The sequence below is a fragment of the Cebus imitator genome, unplaced genomic scaffold (genome assembly GCF_001604975.1).
Source record: "Cebus imitator isolate Cc_AM_T3 unplaced genomic scaffold, Cebus_imitator-1.0 Scaffold843, whole genome shotgun sequence".
NCBI classification, from domain to species: Eukaryota; Metazoa; Chordata; class Mammalia; order Primates; family Cebidae; genus Cebus; species Cebus imitator.
This window is the reverse complement of record NW_016108158.1, coordinates 269,988-294,729: the sequence shown is the minus strand read 5'-3', so window position 1 is coordinate 294,729 and position 24,742 is coordinate 269,988. Positions and strand designations below refer to the sequence as shown.

The following is a 24,742-nucleotide window of genomic DNA, read 5'->3' as shown; positions in this document are numbered from 1 at the left end:
GTTTTAGTGTCCCTTTAGGCATGGGTTAGCTGTACTTTGGTGGTGTGTGCTGTGGGTTTTAATGTCAGCATCTTGAGGCATGGGCGAGCTCTCGGCCTCTTCCCACCTTTTATCCTGGGGGCAGCTTAGATGTTCCTAGTAAGGTGACTGCAGAGAACAGTTCTGCTGGAGAAGCCCATCTGACCCAGGCCATTTCCCCACAGGAGGCCTGCCTTGGGGGTGGAGAAGTCCAACCCCTCCAAGCGGCACCGGGACCGCCTCAACGCTGAGTTGGACCACCTGGCCAGCCTGCTGCCATTCCCACCTGACATCATCTCCAAGCTGGACAAGCTTTCTGTCTTGCGCCTCAGTGTCAGTTACCTCCGGGTGAAGAGCTTCTTCCAAGGTAGGAGTCTCACCTCTGCCCACCTGTTCACTGAGTCAGGCCTCCTGGGTCCACCTGGATCCCACCTGTGCCCAGCTGTGTCTCCTCTGAGTCCAGCTGGGTCTCCCCAGGGTCCTCCTGCGGCCTGCGTGGCCTGGTGAAGTGTGTCTGATGGGCTGCACCATGTGCACTCCCTTCTTTCCCTGGTGCCCCCGGACTCACCTGGAGACTTGGCCCCTGGCTGGGAGCTGGCAGGGCTGTGGATTTTCCCTGGGGCCGGGTCTGGCCCTGGCTGTCTTCGACACTCTCAGGGTGGGAGTCTCACCCCGCTTTGCTGGGATGGGCCAGTTTACGCCTCTGGTTCTGGGTTCACTGAAGCTGCCCAGCTCCTGTGGGAGGGACTAGGGCTGTTCCTCCCATTGCCAGGCCTCACTGGGGCTTCCCCACAGCCCCCAGCTCCCAGGAATGGGGGTTGGCTTGGTGGATGAGCAGGGCTGGGCATGGTCAGGAGGCTGAGGTAGGACTCGGGGGCTGCCCTGGGGTGCTGGGTGCCTCCCCCTGCCCATGCCAGACCCTCCCCAGACGCAGCTACTGGGGCTGCCCTCCGTGGGGAGGGGCTTCTGGGACTCCTGCTTCTCTGGTGGGGCCTCCCCAGGCCTGTGCTCTGTCTGTCCTTGGAAGTGTGGCATTTTGTTAGATTTCCGGTTATTGCTGCCCTGGGAGCTGGGATCTCTTCAGAGAACTCGAGGTGTAGACCGTGGGGCCTTGGCATTGCGGGAGGGTGGGAGAGAAGCTGCTTCCAGCTTCTGTGTTGGGTGACATGCCCACACGTAGTTTGATTGCACCACTTTTAGAATTCAAAGCGTGTCATCAGCAGCACGTGGCAGTTGTGCCCGGCACCTCGTCTTCTGAGTTCTGAGTCAGGGTGGAGACCTCCTCTCGGGGAGGGTGTCTGTCTCGGCATGTGAGAGGCTCTCAGTGCCCGGGCCTCTGCAGGCCCCTGCGTACCCTCAGACACCCCCAGGGAAGGATGCGGTCCATGGGATACAGGAAGGAAAGCCACGGTGACCTCAGCATAATGCGCCGTGTCCTGCCGGTGCCAGCCTCACGCTGAGGGTCTTCCCAGCATCCTGGCGGCCCCAGCCCCAGTGAAAATCAAACCCCACAAAATGTTAACAGAGCTTATCTGAGTGATGAGGTCACAGCAAGTTTTAGTTTTATGTTCCAGGCTTTCTAATTTTATGCTGAAAATATTAATTTTATATTTATGTTCATCCCCAGCCAGGGCCTCTGGTGCCCAGGGCCGCTGGGTGGTGTTGGACTGTTTACCTGTGAGACCTGGGGGTTTGCTGTGAGTGCAGGATGGCGGCTTTTCCACGAGGATTAAGATGTGGTGCAGTTGGTGTGGTCTGGTGTGGTGGGGTGCGCACCAGCGTGGAATGGAGGGCAGGCTCCCGGGTTTGCCTTCTGGGACACGCTTTTCATGGCTGGGGCAGTGTGGCTTGGCAGCCCCCACGTCTGGACAGCGCAGGAAGGGCTGGGGCAGCCGGCAGGGAGGCTTCGTCCCAAGCTGAAGACCTGATGTGTCTGCCGTCCTCCCACGGACACGGCACAGCCTCACCTTCTGGCTGGGAGGTGGGAGGAGAGGCCAGGTCATTTCCATCTGCGCAGGTCCCGCTGCGCCCAGCCAGGCCAGGGCTTAGCCTCAGAAAGTCTTCGATGCTGATGTTTCCAGCAAGTTTGGACACCTGGTTCCTCTTAACCTGCCAGCGAGTGAGCTTCCCATCCTGCTGCCCACCCCAAGCCCGGGTGATGGCACTGGATGGCCGTCCTGCACAGGGCCCCGCATGTCTCTTGCTGCCCTGCTGGGAGGCATCCACCTCTGCTACAGCTGCAGTGACTCTCAGGAGGCTGCTGGCTTATGAGAGTGCTGCAGCTTTCACAGTCAGGGAACACAATCAACTTCTTGATTTTTCTTTTTTGCTTTTTTTAAAAAATTTTGAGACAGAGTCATATTCTGTTGCCCAGGCTGAGTACAATGGCATGATCTTGGCTCACTGCAACCTCCATCTTCCAGGTTCAACCAATTCTCCTGCCCCAGCCTCCCAAGTAGCTGGGATTACAGGCATGAGCCACCACACCTGGCCAACTTCTTGATTTTGCTACCAAGGATTGTGAATTTTGTGATCCCCTTCAGGCTGTACATGTTAGAGGAAATTGTAAAAACCTTTCTGAAGTCATTTCCACTGTGTAATTAGAAGCAAGTCGGGCTATGAAAGTTGGATCTTAAACTATGCCTCCTGGCTTAGAGATGGGTAAGCCAATTTCACTAAGGCTGCCATAAAAAGTTGCCTTTGGGAAGGATATGAAAAAAAACTTTCACCTCAAAGGGTGATGATGGCCTGAGCATTTGCTTGTGATGTTAATGTTTTCCTTCGTGGATTTCTGGAATGCAGTGGGTTTGTTTTATTTTTGTTTGTTGACTGGCACTTCAAATTATAAGACCCTCTGCTTCTTCCCTTCTCCTGGGCGACTGTTAAGGTAAGCATTTTCCACTCTTGGCGATTCCCTATTCGCACCAGGGGAAGTCAGGCACAGGAGAGGGAGGGAGGGAGGTGGTGTGGAGGAGACAGTCACGCTGCCATCTTGAGAGTGCCCTCTGACCTCCTGTTGTGGGCAGGGAGGGGAGCTGGGCCCCTTCTAGGCCCAGTACGGGTCACAGCCTGGGACGTGGGACCCTAACCCTGGCTGGGAAGGGTCCAGAAGCCCCGCCTTGGGGGCTGAAGGCCAGCTGTGGGTCAGGCCACCCTCCCAGAGCTCCCTGGGGGCGCTCGTTTCGCAGGACCCCTGCAGTCAATGGCTAAGAGTGCCCGGCAGTGGAGACCCTCAGGCGTGGAGCCTACCCAAGCCTGGCACGCAGCTGTGTTCGCCTCCACACATGGGGACGGGAGCGCTGGCGGGGCACGGAGGTGCGCGTTCTTGTTGCTGTGGACAGAAGTGCGGAGTAGAACAGTCCCAGAGACCACACAGGGCGGAGAGCAGGCAGCACACCTTGCTCTGGAAGCCTGGGGATTTTCCCGTCAGGATGCCTCTGCTCCCTGCTCCTCCGGCTCATCACCCGCAGCGGCACCGAGGGCCCTCTCGTTGCTTTGCGTCCGCCGTGCTTCACTGCACACCTGTGTCCATCCTGGCTCCAAAACCCATCTGGGCTGAGTGTGCCCATCCGCTTCACCCCACATGGGTGGGCAAGAACAGGCCCCACAGCGCAATGAGGGCTCCTGGGGTCTGGAGCTGCGGAATCCACGGCTGCTAGAAGTGAAAAGTTCCGTGCTCCCTGAGACCGTGAGTGACCCTGTAAACCCAGGCCTGAAGTTACGTGTCCCTAAACCAAATCACGCTGATCTTCAGCGTCCAGCGAAGATCTGCCTTTTCCTTGACGATGGTCTTACGGACTGGAGTCTGTCTCGCCCCTTCACCCATTCATACAGTGAAACCCTAGTTCCCAGTGTGGCTGTATTTGCAGATGGGCCTCTTAGGAAGAAATTAAGGTTAAACAACGTTGTGAGGATGTGGCCCGATCTGATACGACCAGGGTTCTCCAAAAGGAGACCTAAGGGAACCGTCTCTCACCCTGTGCTGAACACGCCCCAGAGAAAGGCCGGGACATAACAGGGAGAGGGCGGCTGTCTGCAAGCCGGAAAGACGACCCTCGCCAGAGCCGAACCAGCTGCATCCTGATGACGGGCGTTTAGTTCCACAACCGTGGGAAAGCTGATTCCTGTTGTTGAAGCCCCCAGGCGGTGGTGTTTTATTATAAGCAGCCCGCGCAGAGAAGTGGGGTGCCCTGCACCACCTACCACATACCTAAGAATGTGGAAGTGGCTTGGAGCTGGCTGACGGGTGGCGGCTGGAGGAGTTTTGAGGCGGGCCCTAGAAAGAGCCCCGATGGCTGTGAAGTGGTTGTTGGTAGGACCGTGGGTGTTAAAGCCATTGTTGGTGGGGGCTCTGGGAGAAAAGCGTTGCAGGGACAGCGGCTGTGGGCGTAGAAAACACACGCATCCCGTGAACAGAACGCTGGTGGAAGCGTGAACGTGAAAGCCGACGCTGGTGAGGAACGTGCCCTGGAAATGTGAGGAAAGTGACTCTTGTTATAAAATGGCAAGGACGTTGTGGAAAGTGGAACTTGAGTGATGACATGGGATGTTTTGCTGGGGAGATTTCTAAGCAAAGTGTTGAAGCCTTGCCTCTCCTTACTGCGTACAGTGAAACGTCAGGGGAGATGCATCGAAGGAACTGTCAGGAGAAAAGGAACCAGAACTTGCAGATCTGGAGAATTCTCAGTCTATCCACACTACAGAAACTGAGAAAATGTTCTGGACAGAACACTGCATGCAGCAGAACGACCCTTTGACAGGGAGACTGGCGGGAACCAGGAGTCCATCCAGGAAGCCTCCTCAGCAGAGGCCAGGAGTGGGGACGGGACCAGCTTGCAGAGACACTGTCAGCGTGGCCGCAGGAGAACAGGACGGGAGGTGGCCCTCTCTAGCCGCCAGCATGCTTCATCTTTCCGGAATGGGGAGAGTGTGACTGGGGGTGACTCAGAGGTCATAGGTTGCCACTCCCAGGCCCAGGGCAGGGCTGCCTCCTCCTGGGTTTCCAAGGGTGGGGCCACTGCAGAGCTGGGGGTGAGGCAGGGCCCGTGGGCAGAGCAGAGAGCCAGAGAGGATTGTCCCCAGGCTTCCAGGTCTCAGGGGCTTTGCTTTGCCAGCTGTGTGACTTGCATGGGACCCGTCTCCTGTCTCTCCCTTCTGTGTTCTGCCTTTCACCACACGAGTTCCATCCTGTGCCTCTTCACTGCTGTATTTTAGGAGCACAGGGCTTGTCCAGCTTCACAGGTTCTTGGCTGGAGAGCAATTCTGCCTGAGGAGAAACTGGACCTTGAGTCTTACTTCTGATTTAGATAGTAGTTAAATGAACTTTGGTTTCAGGCTTTAGAGTTGATGCTGGAATGGGTTAAGACTTTCAGGGCTGTTGGGATGGAATTAATGTATTTTGCATGTGAGGACATAAATTTTGGAAGCTAGGACTGAATGTTATAAACTGAATGTTTATATCCCCTAAAACTCTTATGTCAAAGCCCTAGCCTCCCGTCTGGCTGTATCTGGAGACGGGGTCTCTAAGGAAGTTAAATTTAAGGTTAAATGAGGTCGTAAGGGCAGAGCTCTGATCTGATGGGATTAGCACATGGATAAGAAGAGACACTGGAGGGCTGGCTGTGTCCATAAGCACAGCAGGAAGTCCACGTGAAGATGCAGTGAGGAGGCGGCTGCGCGCAAGCCGACGAGAGAGCCCTCACCAGAAACGGAATGTGGCAGCACCTTGATCATGGGCTTCTAGTTTCCAGAACTGCAAGAAAATAACTTTCTGTAGCTTAAATCATTTTGTCATAGCAGCCCTGGAGACTAAGGCAAGCTCCCATGGCAGGGCCGCAGGTCTGGGACTTGACTTTTCTTGTCCTGCGGTGGCCATGGGCACATGTGGCTCGTGTGGCTTCCAGCTCTCCAGTCTGTGCCCCAACTTTCCACCTTGCCGTGTTCCTCTCCATCACTGGAAGATGACTTCCCCTTGGGGAGAGTTTCCTGCAAAGACTCACATGTTTAAAATAATTTAGTATATTTCTCTGCACTTGAGAGCCAGGAGAGGATGACAGCTGGTCCTGCCCTGATGTTGTGAGGCCATGCCTGCCTCTGACCCTGAGGCCCTCAGGAATAGTTTCCCAAGCACTGTTATAGTTGTATGGCAAGATTGCCTTTATTTTATGGCTGATTTTACTTTTCCTACCTCTTTTAAATGCTTCTGAAATATGAACCTGGCCAAGAAGAGCAGGGGCTCATTCATTAATTCACTCATTCACTCACTCATTCCTGGTGCTTGAGTTTACTCCTGAAGGAAGGGTTGAGAGAAGACAACTTTGGTTTTTCTCATGTCTGCCCCAGCAAATGTCCTTTGTGGACTGATTCTCCTTCTGTGCTCAGAAGAAACTGGGATAATCTCAGGACTTTTCTGGTCCCTTCTAGGTAATTCAGTGTCTTCCACTAATGTGGCCCAAGCAGGCTGGGCTTGGTGATTAGTATAGGTCCAGCAAAACAGTCAAAACTCTATATGTCTTCCTGTGAACCTCTTCCTAACCTCACCTGGTGCTGTGGCAGGTGGGAGGCTGGGTGTCAGGCTGCTGGCCCATGGGTCCTCCCCAACTGGTAGCTATGGCTTCTGACCCTCCAGGGTGGGAGGAGCAAGAAGGATAAGAGGTAAGGACAGGAGAGGTTCTGTATGGCTGGCATGGCAGAGAGCTGGCACATGAGGCTGGCAGGGAATCCAGGGGCCTCCTGGGGCATTCTCGTGGTCTCCTGAGTGACCACCCTACCCTAGGGTGTCTCTGCCACAATTGGCCAACACAGGCAGTACATCTTCTCCAGCTGGTCCGTTACCCTGACTTCCTTAGCCCAGATGGCCATGGTACCTCTAGTGTCTTGCCACGGTCTGCCCTCACATCTCCAGGAACTGACTAAAGACATCTCAAGCCAGTGTTCGGGCAGTACGACCCCACCTGGTCCACAGGAAATGTGCTGCTTGGATCCACTGGGTTTAGGGTTATTTCCACATGCAGCCCGGCTGCCTTTTGCCCTTTAGATTTCTTGAGAGTAAAAGGGACACCAGCTCTCAGTACCTCCGACAAGCCTCAGGAGGCACACAGTAGGCCCTCCCAGGCCTTGTGAAACCTCTCTTGGAATGGAATGAGGAGAAGGCTGCCCAACCCCCCCATGGTGCAGGTGGGGTGGGGAGAGCACAGTCCCCCTCCCCCAAGTAAGCCCTCCTATCAACCTTGAACTTATCCATCTTCCGCACCTCCTCTACCTAGGTCACCCAGAATTTCATATGAGAACAATTGGCACTTCTTGTCTTGGGCCTCAGCTGAAATTCAGACTGGAAAAGTTCCGTATTAACATCCTGTCTAATGCAAGTTAAAAAAGAGCTGCCATGGTCCTTGCTTCCTGGCATTTAGAGTCTAGTGGGAGAATATCTGCTACTTAATTCAGTCTCTTTCATTTCCAGTATGTAACTGAGTCATCCTTATACTGATAACAGCCAAAACTTTAAGAGAAGATATTTTAAGCCTTTAAAAATACATTTATGTGCTGGTAGGAAATTAAGGAATACTCAGAGACCAAAAACTACGTGAAGCTGAGAATCCAGAGATAACTTTATTAAAGGAAATTATTAAAGATATACTTCATGCAGAAGGAAGAGAATTCCAGGTGGAAGATTTGAGATGCAAGAGGGAATGAAGAATAAGACGGTGGTGACTATATGGGTAAATCAAATCAAATCAAACATTGACTGTGTAAAATAATAATGATGACATAAGAATTCAAAAAAGAGAAATAAGTGTATAGTCATAATGTCATATAAATTTGAAGAGGGTAACTTGAGTTAAAAAGTTGTAACTTTGGAGGATGGTTATCTGATATATAGTAAAATCTTCAGGATAATTTCAAACTAATGGAAAGAAAAAAGAATGAGAAAATGTAATCAATCAAAAGGAAAAGACAAGAAAGGGAAGGGAAAAAAGAAACACAAAAGAGGTGGAACAAAAGTCCAAATATATCAGTAGCTACAATAAATGTAAATGGAATAAACATAATTAAAAGATAAAGATTATTAAAGTGAATTACTATATGCTGTTTACAGAAAACACATCTACACTCTAAGGGTACAGAAGGAATGAAAGTAAATGGATGGGAAAGGGCATACTGGGGAAATATAAACTGAAAGAAATATGATGAGTCTACATTAATGTAAAAAAATTGATTTTGGGGGGAAAAAGCATCACTAGAGATAGAGAAAATCACTACACAATGATTAAACAATTCATTTCATCAAGCAGATAATATATTTTGAATTTTTATGATTCCAGTAACATAATTTCAAAATCTATAAAGCAAATATTGACAGAACTATAAGGAATAATATATAAATTCATTATCAGAGAGAAATATTTTAAATAGTGTAACTCAGTATTTTAAAGAAGAAGTAAACAAAAGCCAATAAAGGTTATAGAATATTTAAAAATGTTAAAAAAAAAGTTAATCTAGTGGACATACATAAAGCACTATACCCCCAAACTGCAAAATTTGCGTCTGTTCAAAGCCCACATGGAACTTACAAATATATGGAAACCTTATTGGCCAATAAAGTAAGTCTCCGTACATTTTAAAAGACAAAATAATGAATTTATGATGGGACCTCAATGCAAATAAACTAGAAATCTGTAATAACAATATAATTTGAAAACCCTTATATTTGGAAATAAATGAACACACTTATAAATAACTCATAGATCAAAGAAGAAAACATGATGTAATTTTATAATATTTAAAATGTGTGGGATGTAGCCAAAGCAATACTTATAAATAACCTTAAGTGTTTACATACAAAAGAAGAAAGGCTAAATATTAATGAGCTAAGCATTTGATTAAATAGTTCTGATAAAGAATAATAAAAAAGAGAGTCAAAGAAAATAATAAAAGAAGATATTGATGAAACAGAAACAAACATACAAAGTAGTTCTTTTAAATGATAAACTTTACAAAGATCTGCTGAAACCGATCAAGGAAAAAGTAAGCAATATTAAGTTATATAAAGGGAGACTATTATGAACAAATTAATGCTAATAAATTTGAAGTTTGAAAACATAAATTCTTAGAAAATATAACTTATTAAAACTGACTCAAAAAGAAATAGAAAACCTGAATAGTCATAGGACAATTAAAGAAATTGATTCAGTTGTTTAAAATCTTTGCACAGAGAAAATCTAGGTTCAGATAGCTTTAAAGCAATTTCTACCAAATAGTAAAGAAAAAACAATTCCATTCTATTGAATCCTGTGATGTTGAATTGGAATTGGAGGTATTGATGTGAAGTCGTTGTTTTCAATATATAAAGAGAGACATGAATATGTGTGTAAAATATGTATACATTCACACCCCCCCCACACACATACACACTCTGTCCACTGAGAGGGCTTTGGAGCGGCGACACCCCAGCAGCAGCAAGCACACCTAACATTCAGATGTTGATTTCTAAATGCTTCTTGCCATTAAAAGGAACTAAGGCTTTTGGGGCTCTTTCAAGAGCTGGAGCAGAAAAAGTACAAGGTAAATTTGTACTTATCTCATGCCAGAAAGCAAGGCAGTGCTCACCAGCGATGGAGCTGTGTCACAGGACACAGAAGCCGTCTTGAATGGGCTCCCACTGGCCAAATCTGGGACAATTTCAGCATTAAAATGAACAGTGATAGTAATGGATTGTAACCCAGTAAATGAAATATGATTTTATCGGGCCACACTTATATAAATGAATGAATAAATAAGTAAATAATGACAGGGTTTTCCTCACAATGGGCTGCTAATTAATGACTGTAAGAAGAGAGATGACTGTAGGGAGAAGAGGTGAATTACAAATCAAATGTGGTGACCACTACAGTCATAATCCAGGCAAGAAACAGCAACCGGTGCTAACATTGGCGGTGAAAATGGGGTGAGATGGGGTTTTTATAGTCTTGAACAAAATATCTATTAATTATGAAGCAGAAGAGCCCAACATTCACTCTCTGACCCTGCCAATAGTGGAACAAGCCAACATCTGCACCACACAATAGGGTATGTGGGTGGAGCACAGCATTGCTTTGTTGATACTCCAGCTGGAGGTGCGTAACTTTGGTCTCATCACAAGGAAGCACTAGACAGACCCACTGAAGGGCAGTCTGCACAATAACTCAGCTGTCATCTCCGAAAAATCCGGAAGGCCATGAAAGCCAAAGAGATGCTGGAAGGCATGGAGAGGTGGCAGGGACTAAGGCGGCGTGGCAATGGCACCGCCTTGGCTAAAAGGATGTTATTGGGACACTGGTGAAACTCAGCAGCACCCGTGGGCAAGGGGCATCTGGGGGTTCTATGTTGTTATTCTTACAGCTTTTCTGTAAGTTTGATACTGTCTCAAAACGTGAACAGGAGGAACAAGGAAACCTAGAATGGAGAAGTTGCCGGGTGTTTATATGAGCCCCGAAGTGAGTCCTTGGTGGGTAGCAGCAGAGCCCTGGCTTCTCCCGCGCACCAGGAGCTGGGGGGAAGAGCAAGTGTCCAGGGAGGCAGGGGGAGAACGGGGGGTCACGGGCATGCTGTGGGCCCTCAGCATAGCCAGATGTGGGACAGCATGGTGCGCATTTGTATGTCTGTGAGGCAAGTCACGTCTTAGTGCTTTTAGGAGCACTTGGCATTTTGGGCAGCTGAGCCTTTTGCAAAGAGAAATATAAGAATAACTGACTGGGCGCGGTGGCTCACACCTGTAATCCCAGCACTTTCGGAGGCCGAGGTGGGCAGATCATGAGGTCACGAGATCGAGACCATCCTGGCCAACATGGTGAAACCCTGTCTCTGCTAAAAAATACAAAAGTTAGCTGGGCGTGGTGGTGCCTGCTTGTAGCCCCAGCTACTCGGGTGGCTGAGGCAGAAGAATCACTTGAGCCGGATGCGGAGGTTGCAGTGAGCCAAGATTGTGCAGCTGCACTCCAGCCTGGTGTCACAGCAAGACTCTGTCTCAAAAAAAAAAAAAAAAAAGAGAAATATAAGAATAACCACCTTCTTCACTGTCCATCATGACCTCCCTGCCTCCACAGACAGGGTCTGAGCCACAGTGCACGGTCGGGGCACACAGGAGTCGGCAGTGGTGGCCGTGGGAACCAGACGGGCCAGCCTGGGATCTTGGATGTGGCAGCACCAGGCAGTGACGCCACGTGGGCCTTGCTGGGAGCGGCATTCGAGGCCTGGTGCACCTGTAGCTTTTGAATGCCATGGCCTCCTGGGGGGCTTCTTATCTTCACCCCTCAGGAGACCTTCCCCAGCCTCCCCTTTAACATCGCAGCCTCTGCCCCTCTGACCTGACACCGCCCGCCACCCCCCGCCCCCGATTCTCTCCTAGTGCTTAACTCGTGTGTTGCTGGGTTCTGTCCCCCCTTCTCTGTTGTATGCCCAGGACAGGGGTTGGCAATGGCAGATGCTGAAGATGTGGATGACCACATGGGCGAACAAGGGCCCACGTTCTTCACGGCCCCATGCATGTGGGCACCGCAGGCCCTGAGACTTATGAAATTCGGTCTGCATCTGTTGATGGTGAATGTCGCAGGTCTCACGGCCGCCGGCCGCCTGCAGGGAGTGTGAGGACAGTGAAGGCAGTGGTGACTCAGGCAGGTCAGCTCCATGTGGGTGTTAGTCGTAAATTCATGGCTACATAACTTCATAAATGTACTTACAAATTCATTACTTATAAATAAATCAGAGAAGCTGTCTGACAGCTGAGCTGGCACTCCTCATTGACGTGAACGTTGACAAGCATCTATCCATACCTGTGGGTAGATGGCAGACGACTCAGCGAGGGCTCGGCCCCCTTGCCCGCGGTGGGAGAGGCCAGTGGGGCTGCTCATGAAGGCTCCCTGGGTGTGCAGCGCGGCACTGTTTCCTGCCTGAGTGCGAGGGCCAGGGCGCTCTCTGGCTACGGCCACACAGGGTTAGTGGCCTGCGACGTGGCCTGCTCACTCATCTGTACACCTGTGAACCCCGTGCTGATTAGCTGGATATTTGTTAAATGACACCAGCACAGGTTTTTGGGTTTTGTTTTACAAAAAGTTTCTTGAACCCTCGGCGTGGCCCTGGTGTGCTTTTCCTTAGTAAGTTGAAGTGTAACGAGAATGCCCAAACCGTTGCTTCTAGCAGATGTTTCGCATCATGAAGAGAATATGGATTTGCAATGTGTGCAAGTATTCTTTTTTCCCCAAAGAGCTATTTTTGGTTGCATCTTCCATGATAACACGGGGTTCCAAGGCCAGGCTGTGTTTTCTCTGCAGGATGAGCGTGTGACTCTGGTGACCGCAGAGCCCCCCCGAGGCCCCCGGCTTCTGTGATCTCAGAAAGTGGTTAGAGGCACATTCTCTTGACCAGAGAAACTTGTGGGCACTGCCAGCTGCCGCCTCCCCGGTCTTCACTGGCTCAGAGGAAATGCATTTTTTTGTGGTTCTTTTTGCACTGTATGGAAGTGTGAAATCTCTAAAGTTCTCTGGTGCTTTTTGAAAAATCTGGAAATTCTTGCTATGGGAAATTCAACGACTCGATGCGGTATATGTCCTAGGGGTGCCCCCGTTTTATAAATATCGTGTCTGTGTGAAATGAGCGTGTTTATTTATACTCCTGATGTTTTTTCTTGTGTAAGGGAATTTGGGGCTTTGAAGGGCATTTTTAACCCCCTCTGCCCCATAAGCTGTAACTAAGGATTTTGGAAGGACACCCGCCCACCCAGCACCCACCTGCTAGGACCCCTCCTCACCTGCTGCTCCTGTCTGCCCTCAGTGAGCACCTCGAATGCTTTCCCTCAGGCTGCTAGATGATGCCTGCCCATGTGTCAGGAGCCACATGGCGGTCGTCCGCTTCTCCTACTCTTCCTCACGCCCTCCCTCTTCCCAGGCATCATCTTAACCCCCAACCTGGTGACTGGTGTTTTCTGGGACACCTGAGGGCTCTCCAGGACTCTCGCTGTGCTGGTCCCCTCCCGCCCACAGCCTGAAGGCACAGCTTTGTCCCACAGGGTGGACTTGCCTGTTTTGCAAGGCTGGGCATGTGTTCCTCGCGGATGAACGGACCTACAGTGAGGCAAGCACACGGCACAGCCGCCTCAGGAGCAGAGGCCTCCCACAGCACGAGCGGGGCCTGGCTCCTGGGGCTCCCTCTGTGGGCACTGGCTTCGCTCTGAGCCTTTGTCGCCTGCCTGGGTGCTCCTGATGCCTCCTGGGCCACTGGGGAGAGCTGTGCTTGTCCCCACGCTCTGGTACAGGCAGCCCCTGGGTGACCGTCCCAATGTCTCCTCTAAACCTTTCCTGTGCAGAAGCTGGGACAGAATTCTGTGTGTCCAGGTGCAGAGCACCCCTGTTCAGAAGGTAGCTGGGTGGTAAGGGGTTTCCTTTGCAAATAGAATTCACAGCCATCAAGAATCACTAAATGACATTTTCTTCCAGAATATACATATTTCAGTTCATCTTCAAAACAAAACAGTGTGTCATCCAGTTCTTGAGAAGTGAAGGAAGGGAGAGTTTGAATGCTTTGAAAGTTTGAAAACCCAGAGGCTGTGGTCCCCTAATCTGACGTAAAACTTGCAAAGGCATTTGTAGAAACAGTTGGGGTGTGGGAGTTGGGGTCAGGGGTGCCCCCCGGGAACGTCTTGGCTCTGAGAGTGCTGCCCCATCCCCCTGGGCCCTCGATGGAAGCCCTGGTCATTTAGTCCCCTTGTTAGGATTGTGCCGCGTTTCCTGGATCCACAGACATGTCAGGCAATTCTGGGGACAGCAGCCATCAGGGGAGGGTTGGATCCAACTCCCGGAGGGGAGAGGCGCCTTGAGGGCCCCTCAGGAGGGAGCCTGAGCTGGGAACAGGGGCAAGTGAAATCAGGTTCAAGGGGAACTTTCACTGAGGTCATCTGCCACCCCCAGGACCCTCAGAGTCTCACAGTGGGTGAAGCCCCAGGTAGGTGGCATGCTGAAGGGAGCAGCCCAGGGGAAAGTGTGGTGATGGGGTGGGGGGAACAGCCCATGGGGAGATGTGAGTGGTGGGTGACAGCTCTTGGGAAGGCACGGGTGACATTGTGGGGTGGAGGGGCAGCCCATGGGAAGGTACAGGTGATGGGGGTGGGGTGGACAGCCCATGGGTAGCTGTGGGTGCTTCTTGGGAAGGCACGGGTGACAGTACGGGGTGATGGGGTGACAGCCCACAGGAAGGTGTGGATGATGGGGTGGAGGCAGCTCTCGGGAAACACGGGTGACAGTGTGGAGGGGAGGGGCAGCTGGTGGGAAGATATGGGTGATTGGGGGACAGCTCTTGGGAAGGCATGGGTGACAGTGTGGGGTGGAGGGGGCAGCCCATGAAAAGGTGCAGGTGTCGGGGGGCGCCCACGGAGGAGCGAGGCACGTTCCCATCACTCCCTGGATGGCTGGAGGAGGAAGTGGCCCAGAGGAGGGCTGCCTTGGAGGCACCCCAAGCACGGAGGCCAGGCCTGGTGTGGAGCTCTCGGCCGACCTCAGGCCAGGCTTCACGGGGCATGTCAGTCAGGGCTCCGCAGAAAAACAGAACCAGATACAGGGAGGTTTATTATGAGGAGGTGGCTCAGACAGCTGCCAGCTGGAGACCCAGGACGGGCGAGGTACAGTTCAGTCTAAGCCCAGAGGCCCGAGGGCCGGGTGCTGGCGTCTGTTCCAGCCCGGGGCCAGAGAAGGGGAGGCGAGCAGATCTGGCTCGTCATGAGTCAGGAAAAGGGGCGACAGCTCCTGCCTAGCTCTCTCCAGGGCCCCTGTGGACTGGTCGGTGCCCAGCCACACTGGGGAGGACCACCGGCTTCACCAAGCCCATGGGTTCAAATGGGAGCCCCACCTGTCCTGGACCCGCCTGTCCTGGACCCGCCTGTCCTGGACCCGCCTGTCCTGGACCTGCCTGTCCTGGGCCCACCTGTCCTAGACCCACCTGTCCCGGGTCCACCTGTCCCGGACCCACCTGTCCCGGGCCCACCTGTCCTGGACCCCCATCTGTCCTAGACCCCCTTGTCCTAGACCCGCCTGTCCTGGGTCCACCTGTCCTGGACCCACCTGTCCTGGACCCTCCTGTCCTGGACCCACCTGTCCTGGGTCCACCTGTCCTGGGCCCACCTGTCCTGGACCCACCTGTCCTGGACCCACCTGTCCTGGACTCACAAGATGGCTCTGACTGTCCTTCCAGGACTGTGGAACTGACCCCCATGGTCGCTGTGGAACCCCTGTGCGGTGGAATGCTCCCAGGAGCTGCAGACTGTCAGGCAGCTTTACTTAGGAAGATTCCCTAGAGGGAGTCCTAAGCCCAGTCTGCCTGGGGCCCCCTGCTGCTCTCTCCCTTATGCCCCTGTCTCTGGAGCTCTGTCCCTTCCAACGAGGATGCTTAGGGTCGATGTGCCTGCTAAGGGCTGGGTGAAAATGACGGACAGGGATCCCGGGCCTTCCTCTCGTTTGGTGCTTTCACCACTCAGGCCATGCCGAGTGTTCTGCAGAGAGGTGGGGTCAGTCCTGCCGATAGGGACCCCCACGAAGCATCCATGTTCCAGCCCTCACAGGAAGGAAGCCGCAGAGTTTTTGCTGGCCGAGCCCCTCCTCCAGGCTTCCTGGATAGGAAGCAGTGGTGCTGCTCAGCACACAGCCCCTTGGCGCCTTCCCTCCTCCCCTGGGTCTGGGGTGGGCTGGGGGCCACCCCTGCTGCTTCGGCTTCTGGGCCCAGCTCCCTGACTACAGACAGGGGATCGTGTTACTGTGGGCTGGGGCCTCACGGAGGCGTGTCCTCCTTCCCAGCCAAGGTGCTGGGATCCTGACTGTCACCTGCCCCAAATCCAGCCTGGGCCCTGTCTGCTCTTGGGTGGGTCAGAGGAGACCTGAGAACCGGTGCGGCTGCCGGGTCCAGGCTGTGGTTTGGGTGAAGGACAAAGGGACGTCTCTTCTGCCCCCTTCCCCAGTTCTGTTTCCTCGGTTTCTTCATCTCTCCTTCCCATCCTCTTTTCAGCTCCCCCAGGGGTCCAGCTCCCTATCCGGCACTGAAGGTCAGAAATGGACCTTACTCAGCCCTGCACACAGCAGGAAACTTCTGCTGCGGTAGCTGCACAGGGCTGGGGTGCGTGATCAACGGCAGGGCCAAGGCTGGGCAGCCGCAGGGCCAACCTCCTACCCTCCATCTGTACCGCCTTCCCCGCCCCTACCAGGGAATTGGCTTCAGGGGGCTGGGAGCAACGTGGCTGTGTTTCTGGGCATCACAGCATCGCCCAGACCCAGAGCTGGACCTGTCTTCTGGCTCCTCTTTCACCAGGGACAGGGGGTCAGACCGAGTCACAGGGCCAGGTGCCCGCGGTGGGGGCCAGGTGGGGTGGCCTTGGGTTACCGGTGACAGCTTGGTCTGAGTCTCCTCTGGGAGAAGAAATGGAGGGCCTTAGCAGGAGGCAGGGGCACCTGTGGGATGCCTGAGCCTCCCACTCTGCCTCCAGCCCTGCTGTGCAACCTGGGTGCTGACCTCACATTCTCTCTATTCCAAACGCGCCTCTTCTTGGCTGCAGTGAACTCTGCAGCTGTGGGCGGAGAGCTGAGGATGGCCCTGAGAATCTCCAACGTGGCAGAGGTTCCACGCAGTTGTCAGAGTCCCCCACCTCCGTTTCAGAGTTGAGCAGTTGCTGGCAGGACACGGAGGGTGCCCAGGCTTCAGATCCGGGTTCAGGCCCAGCAGTGCGGCCTGTTCACCTCTGAGGGGGTGGCCTGCCCTGCCCTGTGCCCTGTCTGATCTGACATGCAGCCCTCCAGCGTCTCGCTGCCTCGGGGTGGGCCCTGGGAGTGGCCCTGGCCAGACCCTCTCTCTGCAGACGCTGCAGGACCAGCAGGCTGGACGGTGGCTGGGAGGCAGGGGACAGGTTGGCCAATTAGGTCCTGGGGGCACAGAGATGCTCCCGCCCTGAGCCTGTGGCCCCTCCTCCTGTGCCTTGTGAGGGTTGCCGCGGTAGGCCACCCTTCTCACCAGTGCCCAGGAAGGACCCCTGCTCCCAGCTCCCTTCCTCCCCGTCCCCTCACCACTGGCAACCGTGGTGGTGGCATATGGGTCTCCCCACATCACAGAGGAGGAGACTGGGCTGGAGAGGTGGGGGATGGGGGCTCCCTGCGGGCAGACCCTCAGGTGGGAGCCCCAGGCGCAGGGAGGGAAGGGGGATCTGGGGGGGCGGTGGCCTGGTCCCCCCCTCGCCTCGTGTGCACCCGGAGCCCCGGACCCCAGCACCCCCTCCCTGCCGCGCGCCTGGCGCTCCCGGGGCTCCTGGCGGCCTGCCCAGGAGGGCGGGGGCGGGGATGCTGCTCGCACGCGAGGCCCCATCGCGTGACTGTGCCGGCGGCTGCGGGGGAAGTGGGGGGAAGTGAGTGGGCGCCCGCGGGGGGGCACGCGACGCTGGGGGGCCCGCCCCCGCACCTTCGCGCTTCTCTCCCCGGGAAGAGGCCGGGCCCGGGTCCGGGGCGCCTCGCGGGTGGGGCGGGGTGGCTCCGGCGCGGCGACCCCTGCGGCGGGTCTGGCTGCCCGGGCCGGGCGCGCAGGCGATTGTGGCCGCCTCTCCCGGGAGCGCCCGGGGCGGCGCGGGGCGGGGTGGGGGTCTCGCGGGGCTGCGCCTGCCGGGGTCCCTCCTCGCTGGAACCTCCCCCCGGGCCTTGGGGCGCCTCCCTGCACTGGCTCCTCTTGGGTCCGCGCTTGGGAGAAGGGCCTTCGGCTTTCCGAGCAGCGTGTTGTGTGAACCGTGGGGTCCCCGGCTGAGCCTGGGGCGCAGGAGGCTAGGCGGCCGGGGTTTCCAGGTGGGGAGCCGCCGCCCCTGTCCCGGGGGGCCCCCACCTCGGTGGACTGCTCCTGCTTCCTCAGAATAGTCCTGCTTTGTGGCAGAAGGAATGAGGCGTTTCTTGTTGCGTTTCGTGCAGTGAGCAGAGATCCAGCTCCCACCGGCTATGGGAGTCCAGGCAGCGGGGAGGGCTCAGAGACCGGGGGGCGGGGAGCGGGACAGGGAGGCCTAGACCCAAGGCCGCCGGTGCCACCGCCTCCGGGCTCCCGGCTGCCTCCCTGCCTCACTCAGGCCCTCGCCCCCCACGGACACCTCAGCTCGCCAGCCCCTCTGCAGCTGGCACCCCAGACTCTGAATCAGTGGCCTCCCCTTTCCCGTGGGGGGTGCGGGCCCCGCCCAGCTGTCGGTTCCGCGGTGAGGGTGAGGGGTCTTCCCACGCAGTGGTCCTGGCCTGATGGGGAGCGGGTTCACCCAGCGTCCAGACCCCAGCTGTGCTCACCAGGGCCTGGGGACACCACAGACACTGGTTCTGGGGGCCGGGGGCCGCCGGCCCAGGGACTGCGGGGTGAGGAGAGCTCAGAGGAAAGTGTGACCCACTTTGAATAGCAGGTGGAGGCCTTGATGGCAGCCAGGAGGATTCCCGGGAGCAGGAGTGCGGTTCAGGCCACACACATTGCAGAAGGCTCCCAGGTGACACAGTGCCACCTGCGCTGCAGGTTGGGAGGAAGTCCCGCCCACCCTGAGTGAGAGGTTAAGCTTCTATTCAAGGGCTAATTCTGTTTCTTGATAATATACCCAGAAGTCTCACATCATTTGGGGACTGGGATGGGCCACAAGCAGACACGTGCTTTTTGATGAGGCTGTGGGCCTCAGACTTGGTTTTCTGTGTGTCGGGCTCTTGCTGAGCATCAGGGTGGAGTCTAAGTCTGGCCCAGTGAGGAGCGAGGGTGGTGGAGGCGGCTGCTTTGGAAACGGCTGTGTCTCCCTAACCAATGGAAGTGCGTGGATCCTGGGCTGAGCCATGCCTGCTCCTGAGTGGAAATCCCAGCACAGCCCACCCACTGTGAAGGACGGCCATGCTGGCCTTCAGGTGCTGTGCACGGTGACAGTTTTTATGCCATCTCAAGGTCAGAACCAGTGGCAAAGTGGCATCTGCCTGAGTGGACACCAGCTGTGGCATCAGCTGAGGATCTGGGAGACGTGGGAGCAGCAGGCGCCCCCCACGGCCTCAGCGGGGGTGCTTCCATCCACGCACTGGGGTCAGCCGCTTGCCCGGAGGCCTCTCCCCTCTGCCCTGTCAGATGCTGGGGAGGGGCGTCCCTCCCATGAGGACACTGAGCGGGCAGTGAGCACCTGTGCTGGCCTGGAACTCAGCCCCCGGCCAGCTGAGGTGAACGGCGTCGTCTGTCCTCCTGAGCTCTGCACTCAAAAGTGGAGAAACTGCTTTATCCTCGGGGGTGGGGGTGTCCTTGGGGGCTGCTCACAGTCACCGGGAAAGGGGTGGCACATGCCGCTGCCCTGGACCTGCCTTTCTTTGCCCTGCTGTGTTCTGTGCAGCTCCTGAAGCCTGGGGCCAGGCCTGCTCCTCACCAGGGAGGGGCTGCGGGGGTCCCAGGAGGGAGAGGTGATATGGCTGTGCAGGGCACAGAAGATCCGGGTGGACGCAGGGGCCTCGGCCCAGCCCTCAAGGGGGTGCACCCCACAGTGCGGTGGGTCTCAGGAGAGGGGCCGTGGGGACCCCCGGGTGGCTGCGGGGGATCTGGCAGGAAGCTGGACTTTGTCCCAAGATGGGTGGGAGCCCTGGGGGTTGGGCAGGAGGAGACAGCAGTTTCTGTGGAGCAGAGTGGGAGCGTTCTCAGGTCGGGCTCTGCCCCCAGGTCCTGGTGTGCCCTGGCCCCCTGGCTGACCTGGGGCCTGCGTCTCGGCGCCCCTGCCCCCTCGGACCCTCAGGGCTGTGCTGGGAATGCTGTGTGGCCTGCAGGGGGTCAGTGCCGCCCAGGCCAGGTGTCAGGCGCAGGCGTGAACTGTGGGGTGAACGTGGGAAGCAGAAGAAAGACGCAATGAAGCCGAGTGGCCAGGCCGGGGCTGGGGGTGCCTGACGTGTGTGTTCTTTTCTGACAGCTGTGCAGGAGCAGGGCTCACGGCAGCCGGCGGCCGGCACCCCCTCACCTGGAGACAGCCGTCCTCCTGCAGGGTCTGCGGTGCTGGAGGGAAGGCTGCTGCTGGAGGTGAGTGCCACCCTGGGTTCCCGGGACGTGTCACACTTGGTGCTCAGTGTCAGGAGGCCCTTAGGTTGTGACGTTTGTAATGATCAAGAAGCGTAGGCTCCAAAATGTGTTGAAGAAGGGTGTCCTGGGTCAGGGTCCGCCTCCGGTGTGAGCCCCATGGGCTGGGACAGAAAGGGCAGCCTGAGAGCTCACGGCCCCGTGTGCCGCTTCAGAAAATCACCCGCATGCTGCACACTCTGCTCCTGCGTGTCAGTGAGAGAACCTTGTGCAAAATTAAGCCTTTTTCCCCAAAATGAAGGATTTGGCAAAGTCTGCACTGGACTTCCCTGGTGTGGTTTCAATCTCGGTGGCCTGTGTGACAGCCTGGAAGCTGTGGGCCTGGGCAGGAAGTTCCATGGGGGGTGTTTTTCACCACATCTCCCCCTTCCCTCGTCTCTGAAGTGCTGGGTTTTCCCTTGCCTGTGACTCGGGGCCTGTTACCCCTCTGGGAGGGGAGACTGCGGACCATTTTCCCAAACAAGGTAAGATGGTGGCATGGAGCCCTCTGGGTTGAATCCAGTCACTGTTCTGAAGATGAAGGGGGTTGCTGCCTCCACCAGTGGCCAGAGAGACATGGGCCCTGGGTGGTCCCAGGACGGGGCTGGTGGGCTTACAGGGAGGAGGTGGGGGCAGCATGGCACTTCCCAGGTAACAGGGTGGGCTCCAGCCGGAACTCAGGACCCCTGGGTGGGGCAGGAGGGCACCAGCCAACCTGCTCCAGTTGAGAGGGCACTGGGTCCTGGGTGGCAGGCTGCCCCACAGCCAGCAGCCTCTGTCCCCCTCTGAGCTTCACACCCCCAGTGCCTGGGAGAGGCTCCCCGAGCCCCTCCCCAGGTCCTCCTGTGTGACTCCAGGTCAGTTCACAACCATCAGCTCGCTCTGCCCCGACCCGCCTTGATGGGCCCCTGTGCCGGGGCCTGGGAAGCCTGGAGCCTGCAGGTGGGAGGCCTGGGCCTGGTTCCCTGCTGTGGACTTCCTGCCCTGCTCCCAGCTGCGTGGGATATTTGGGAGCTACCCCTGAGGGGGGACTCTCCAAGGAGACTTTGGAAGAGGCATGGAGGCTGGGGGTCGCAGTCCGCCCGTCTGCTCCGGGCCCTGTGGCCCTCCTGCTGCCCAGCCCGACCCCCCTGCCTGGCCAGAGCACTGGTCATACCCGCTGGTTTGCAGGAGGGTGAGCAGTTCCCAAAGTCTCCACCCACTGCATCTGGTTCATGTCCTCTGGCCCACGGAAGTTCTGGAAGTTTGCTTAGATTGCAACCAGTAGGGTTAGGGTGAGGGTTAGGGTTAGGGATCCTCACAGCATTGCCAGGGCAGTGAAGGGGGTTATATGCTCTTTTTGAAGCTTAAAAATATTCAAGTTGGGCAAAATAAGCAAAGCAAGCAACAAAACCAGCAAATTCCAGTGTTTACTTCTAATCTTCAATCTCTTCACAATAAACTGAAGAACAGAACAGGAGAGGTTTACGGCAGGGCACCCTAAATCCAGAAACAGCCCTGAGCTGGCACAGGCTTCAGAGCGCCTGTGGCCGTGGTCTGTTGATTTAAGATGAGGAAGTTAAGGACTGGAGCCTCCAGGTGCCCTGTGGGGCTGAGCTGAACCCAGCGCTTCATATTTTAGATGCTCCGCATGTTCAGAGAGACTTTAGTAGCAATTTAGAAACGACCCCTGAGAATGTTGTCTGGACCCGGTGTTTCTTTGTCCTGAGTTCATCGGGTCTTGGACTCCAAGCCCCCGGCCTTCCCCAGCGAAGCCAAGACAGACGGTCACAGCCTGCGGTGACCCTGCTGCACCTCTCGGCCGGTGCTGGGGTGGGAGGGTGGAGGGATGGGGAGAGGTGGGAGACTACAGAGAGAAACCAGGAGGAGGGTCCAGGGATTCTGGGGATACAGCAGGTGAGCACCTAGAGTAGGCCTCAAGCTCCCTGCATGATAGAGTCAGAGCTACTAGGTTTTCCTTCTGATTTGTAGGTGGGCTACAGGGCTGTTGTGTTTATTGTGACTCACTGGAGCCACGGACATGAGCTGTCTCTGGATAGGGTGCCGTCACTGACTGCTTAACTTAACTGGTACTAATATAGTTAAAATCAAGTGTGTGGTAATGCAGGGTGCATTTTCCAACACTTACTTAAAAATCTGCATGCACTAAAATTCATTCTTTCGGGTATTCCATGGGATGTGAGTGCCACCGTCATGAAGATCCAGAGCCCGCCCGTCCCCAGACGTTTCCCCTCTGCTGCTGTCCGCAGTCACAGCCCCCTGCCCGTGGCTGCGACCATGTGTGCTCCGTCCCTGCAGCGTCTCCTGTGCGTCTCTCTGGGTGTCCTGCACACAGAGTCACACGCGTGGCCTTTGGAGGCCGGTTTCACTCAGCACAGTGCCGTTGAGGTTCGCCCACGGTGCCCCGGGTCGCCAGCTGGTTTCTTATTACTGCAGGCCGCTGCTTTGTTTCTTGTTATTGATGAAGTATGGACGGGCACCACGTGCCATTCAACTGTTGAGGGATATTTGGGTTGTTTCTAGGTTTTGGTGTTTATGACTAGAGCTGCAGTAGACATTCACATGCAGGCGTTTCTGTGCGCATAGGTCTCCGTTTCATGACTAGTAAGCATGTTTGTGACTCTTACCCCCCAGCAGTGAGTGAGTGTTTCGGTTGCCCGGTATCTTTGTTTTTGCACTTGGTGTGACTGTTGTCAAAGCCATTTTAATACTGGGATCTTGTTAGGGTTTTAGTTTGGATTCGCCTGTGACTAGCCGTGATGTGGACCTTTTCATCTGCTTCTTTGCATTCGTGTGTCATCTTTTCATGTCTGTAGGTTCCGTGGTGATGTCTCCTCTTTCATTTCCTTGGTAATTTGTGTCTTCTCTCATATTTCTTGGTCAGTTGAGTTAGAGGTTTATCAGTTTTACTGGATTTTTTTTCAAAGAAGCAGCTGTTGGTTTTATTTTCTGTTTTCAATTTTATTGATACTTATTCTTATCTTTATTATTTTCTTCTCTTTGCTTGGCTTGGATTTAATTTCTTCTCCTTTTTCTAGTTTTTTTTTTTTTTAAGTGGAAGCTTAGATTATTGAATTTGTCTATTTGTCCATTTTCCATTTCATTAATTTCCACTCTTCTTGTTTGTAATTTATTTCCTTCTACTTGCCCTGATTTTAAATATTTTATTTTTATTTAGATTCTTAAGATGGAAGCTTAAATCATTGATTTTTTAAATCAACCATTCTTACTCTATAATGTAAGCATTTAGTGCTATAAATTTTCTTTAAGCACCTTTAACTGTATCACACAAATTTTGATGTGCTCTGTTTCCATTTCCATTTAGTTCAGAGTAGTTTCTAACTGTCCTTGGAACTTTCTCTTCAGCTTGTGTTATTTTGAATTATGTTATTTAACTTACAAATATTTGGACATTTTCCAGGTATTTTGATGCTGTTGAATTCTGGTTCAATTTTTTTATGGTCACAGAATATACTTTTTAATGATTTCTATTCTTTTATATTTGTTAAAGATGATTTTAATATGATCTGTCTTGATGACAGTTTCATTGCACTGGGAAAATAGAGGTGTTCCACTGTCACTGTGTGAGGTGTTCTGTAAACAGTAATTATATCCCATTGACTTGTTGTGTTCAAGTTATCCTGGATTTTCTGTCTAGTCTCAACCTGAGAGAAGGGTGTCAGCATCTTAAAGTATGATTATGGATTTTTATATTTCTCTTTTTGGTACTTTCAGATTTTGCATCAGGTATTTTGGAATTCTGTTGGAGGGTGCATACTCACGTAGGATATTACTATGTTTTCTTCATAAATTTACCCTGTATGTAAAATGCCCCTTCATTCCAGGTAGTTTCCCTCGTTCAAAGTCCACTTTGGTACTAAAATAGCGATTCCAGCTTTCTTTTCTTTCTTTTGTTGGTTTTTTGTTTTGTTTTGTTTTGTTTTTTTTTTAAATAGAGACAGGGTCTTGCTCTGTTGCCCAGGCTGGGCTGCAACACTGTGATCACAGCACACTGCAACCTCAAACTCCTGAGCTCAAGAGATCCTGCTGCCTCAGTTTCTTGAGTAGCTGGGACTGCAGGCATGTGCCACCATACCCAGCTAGTTAAAAAGATTATTTTTAATAGACATGAGGGTGTCACTGTTGCTCAGGACAGCCTAGAACTCTTGGCCTCAAGAAGTCCTCCCACTGCAGCCTCCCAAAGTGTTGGGACTAGAGGTGTGAGTCACCACACCCAGCCCCCAGCTTTCTTTTGATTGATGTTTGCTTGGAGTATCTTACTCCACCCTTTTATTTCTAACCAGTTTATGTTGTTATATTAAAAGTGTGGGTTTTTTGGCAGTATATAAGTTGGGCCTTGATTTTTTTTTAATCAAGTCGGACAATCTCCATCTTGTAATTGGTGTGTTCAGAACATGTATCATGTGTGTTGGTCATACATGTAAAATGCCTCCTTATATCTGCTAGTTTCCCATAGTAATCATGGATCTTATTGGTTTGAAGTCTACTACTTTATTATTTTCTATTTTTGTTTCCTTCTTTCATCTTTTCTGCCCTCTCTTTGATTATGGGAATATGTATTGGCATTACATTTTAGCTTATCTACTGGCTTTTGGGTGTATATTTTCTTATTTTTTAGTTGTTGCTT

At 53.7% G+C, this 24,742-nt stretch overlaps 1 protein-coding gene across 1 annotated transcript in view; it reads left to right on the top strand.

The window, feature by feature from the left end:
- Window positions 1–203: 203 nt before the first annotated feature.
- AHRR (aryl-hydrocarbon receptor repressor) overlaps window positions 204–24,742 on the top strand; it is a gene marked incomplete at its 5' end in the record, with an annotated part of 76,689 nt that continues 52,150 nt past the window's right edge. The window contains 2 exons of the mRNA XM_017520494.2: window positions 204–385; window positions 19,952–20,058. Of these exons, the coding sequence (XP_017375983.1) occupies window positions 204–385; window positions 19,952–20,058 (289 nt within the window). The remainder of the gene's footprint in view (window positions 386–19,951; window positions 20,059–24,742) is intronic.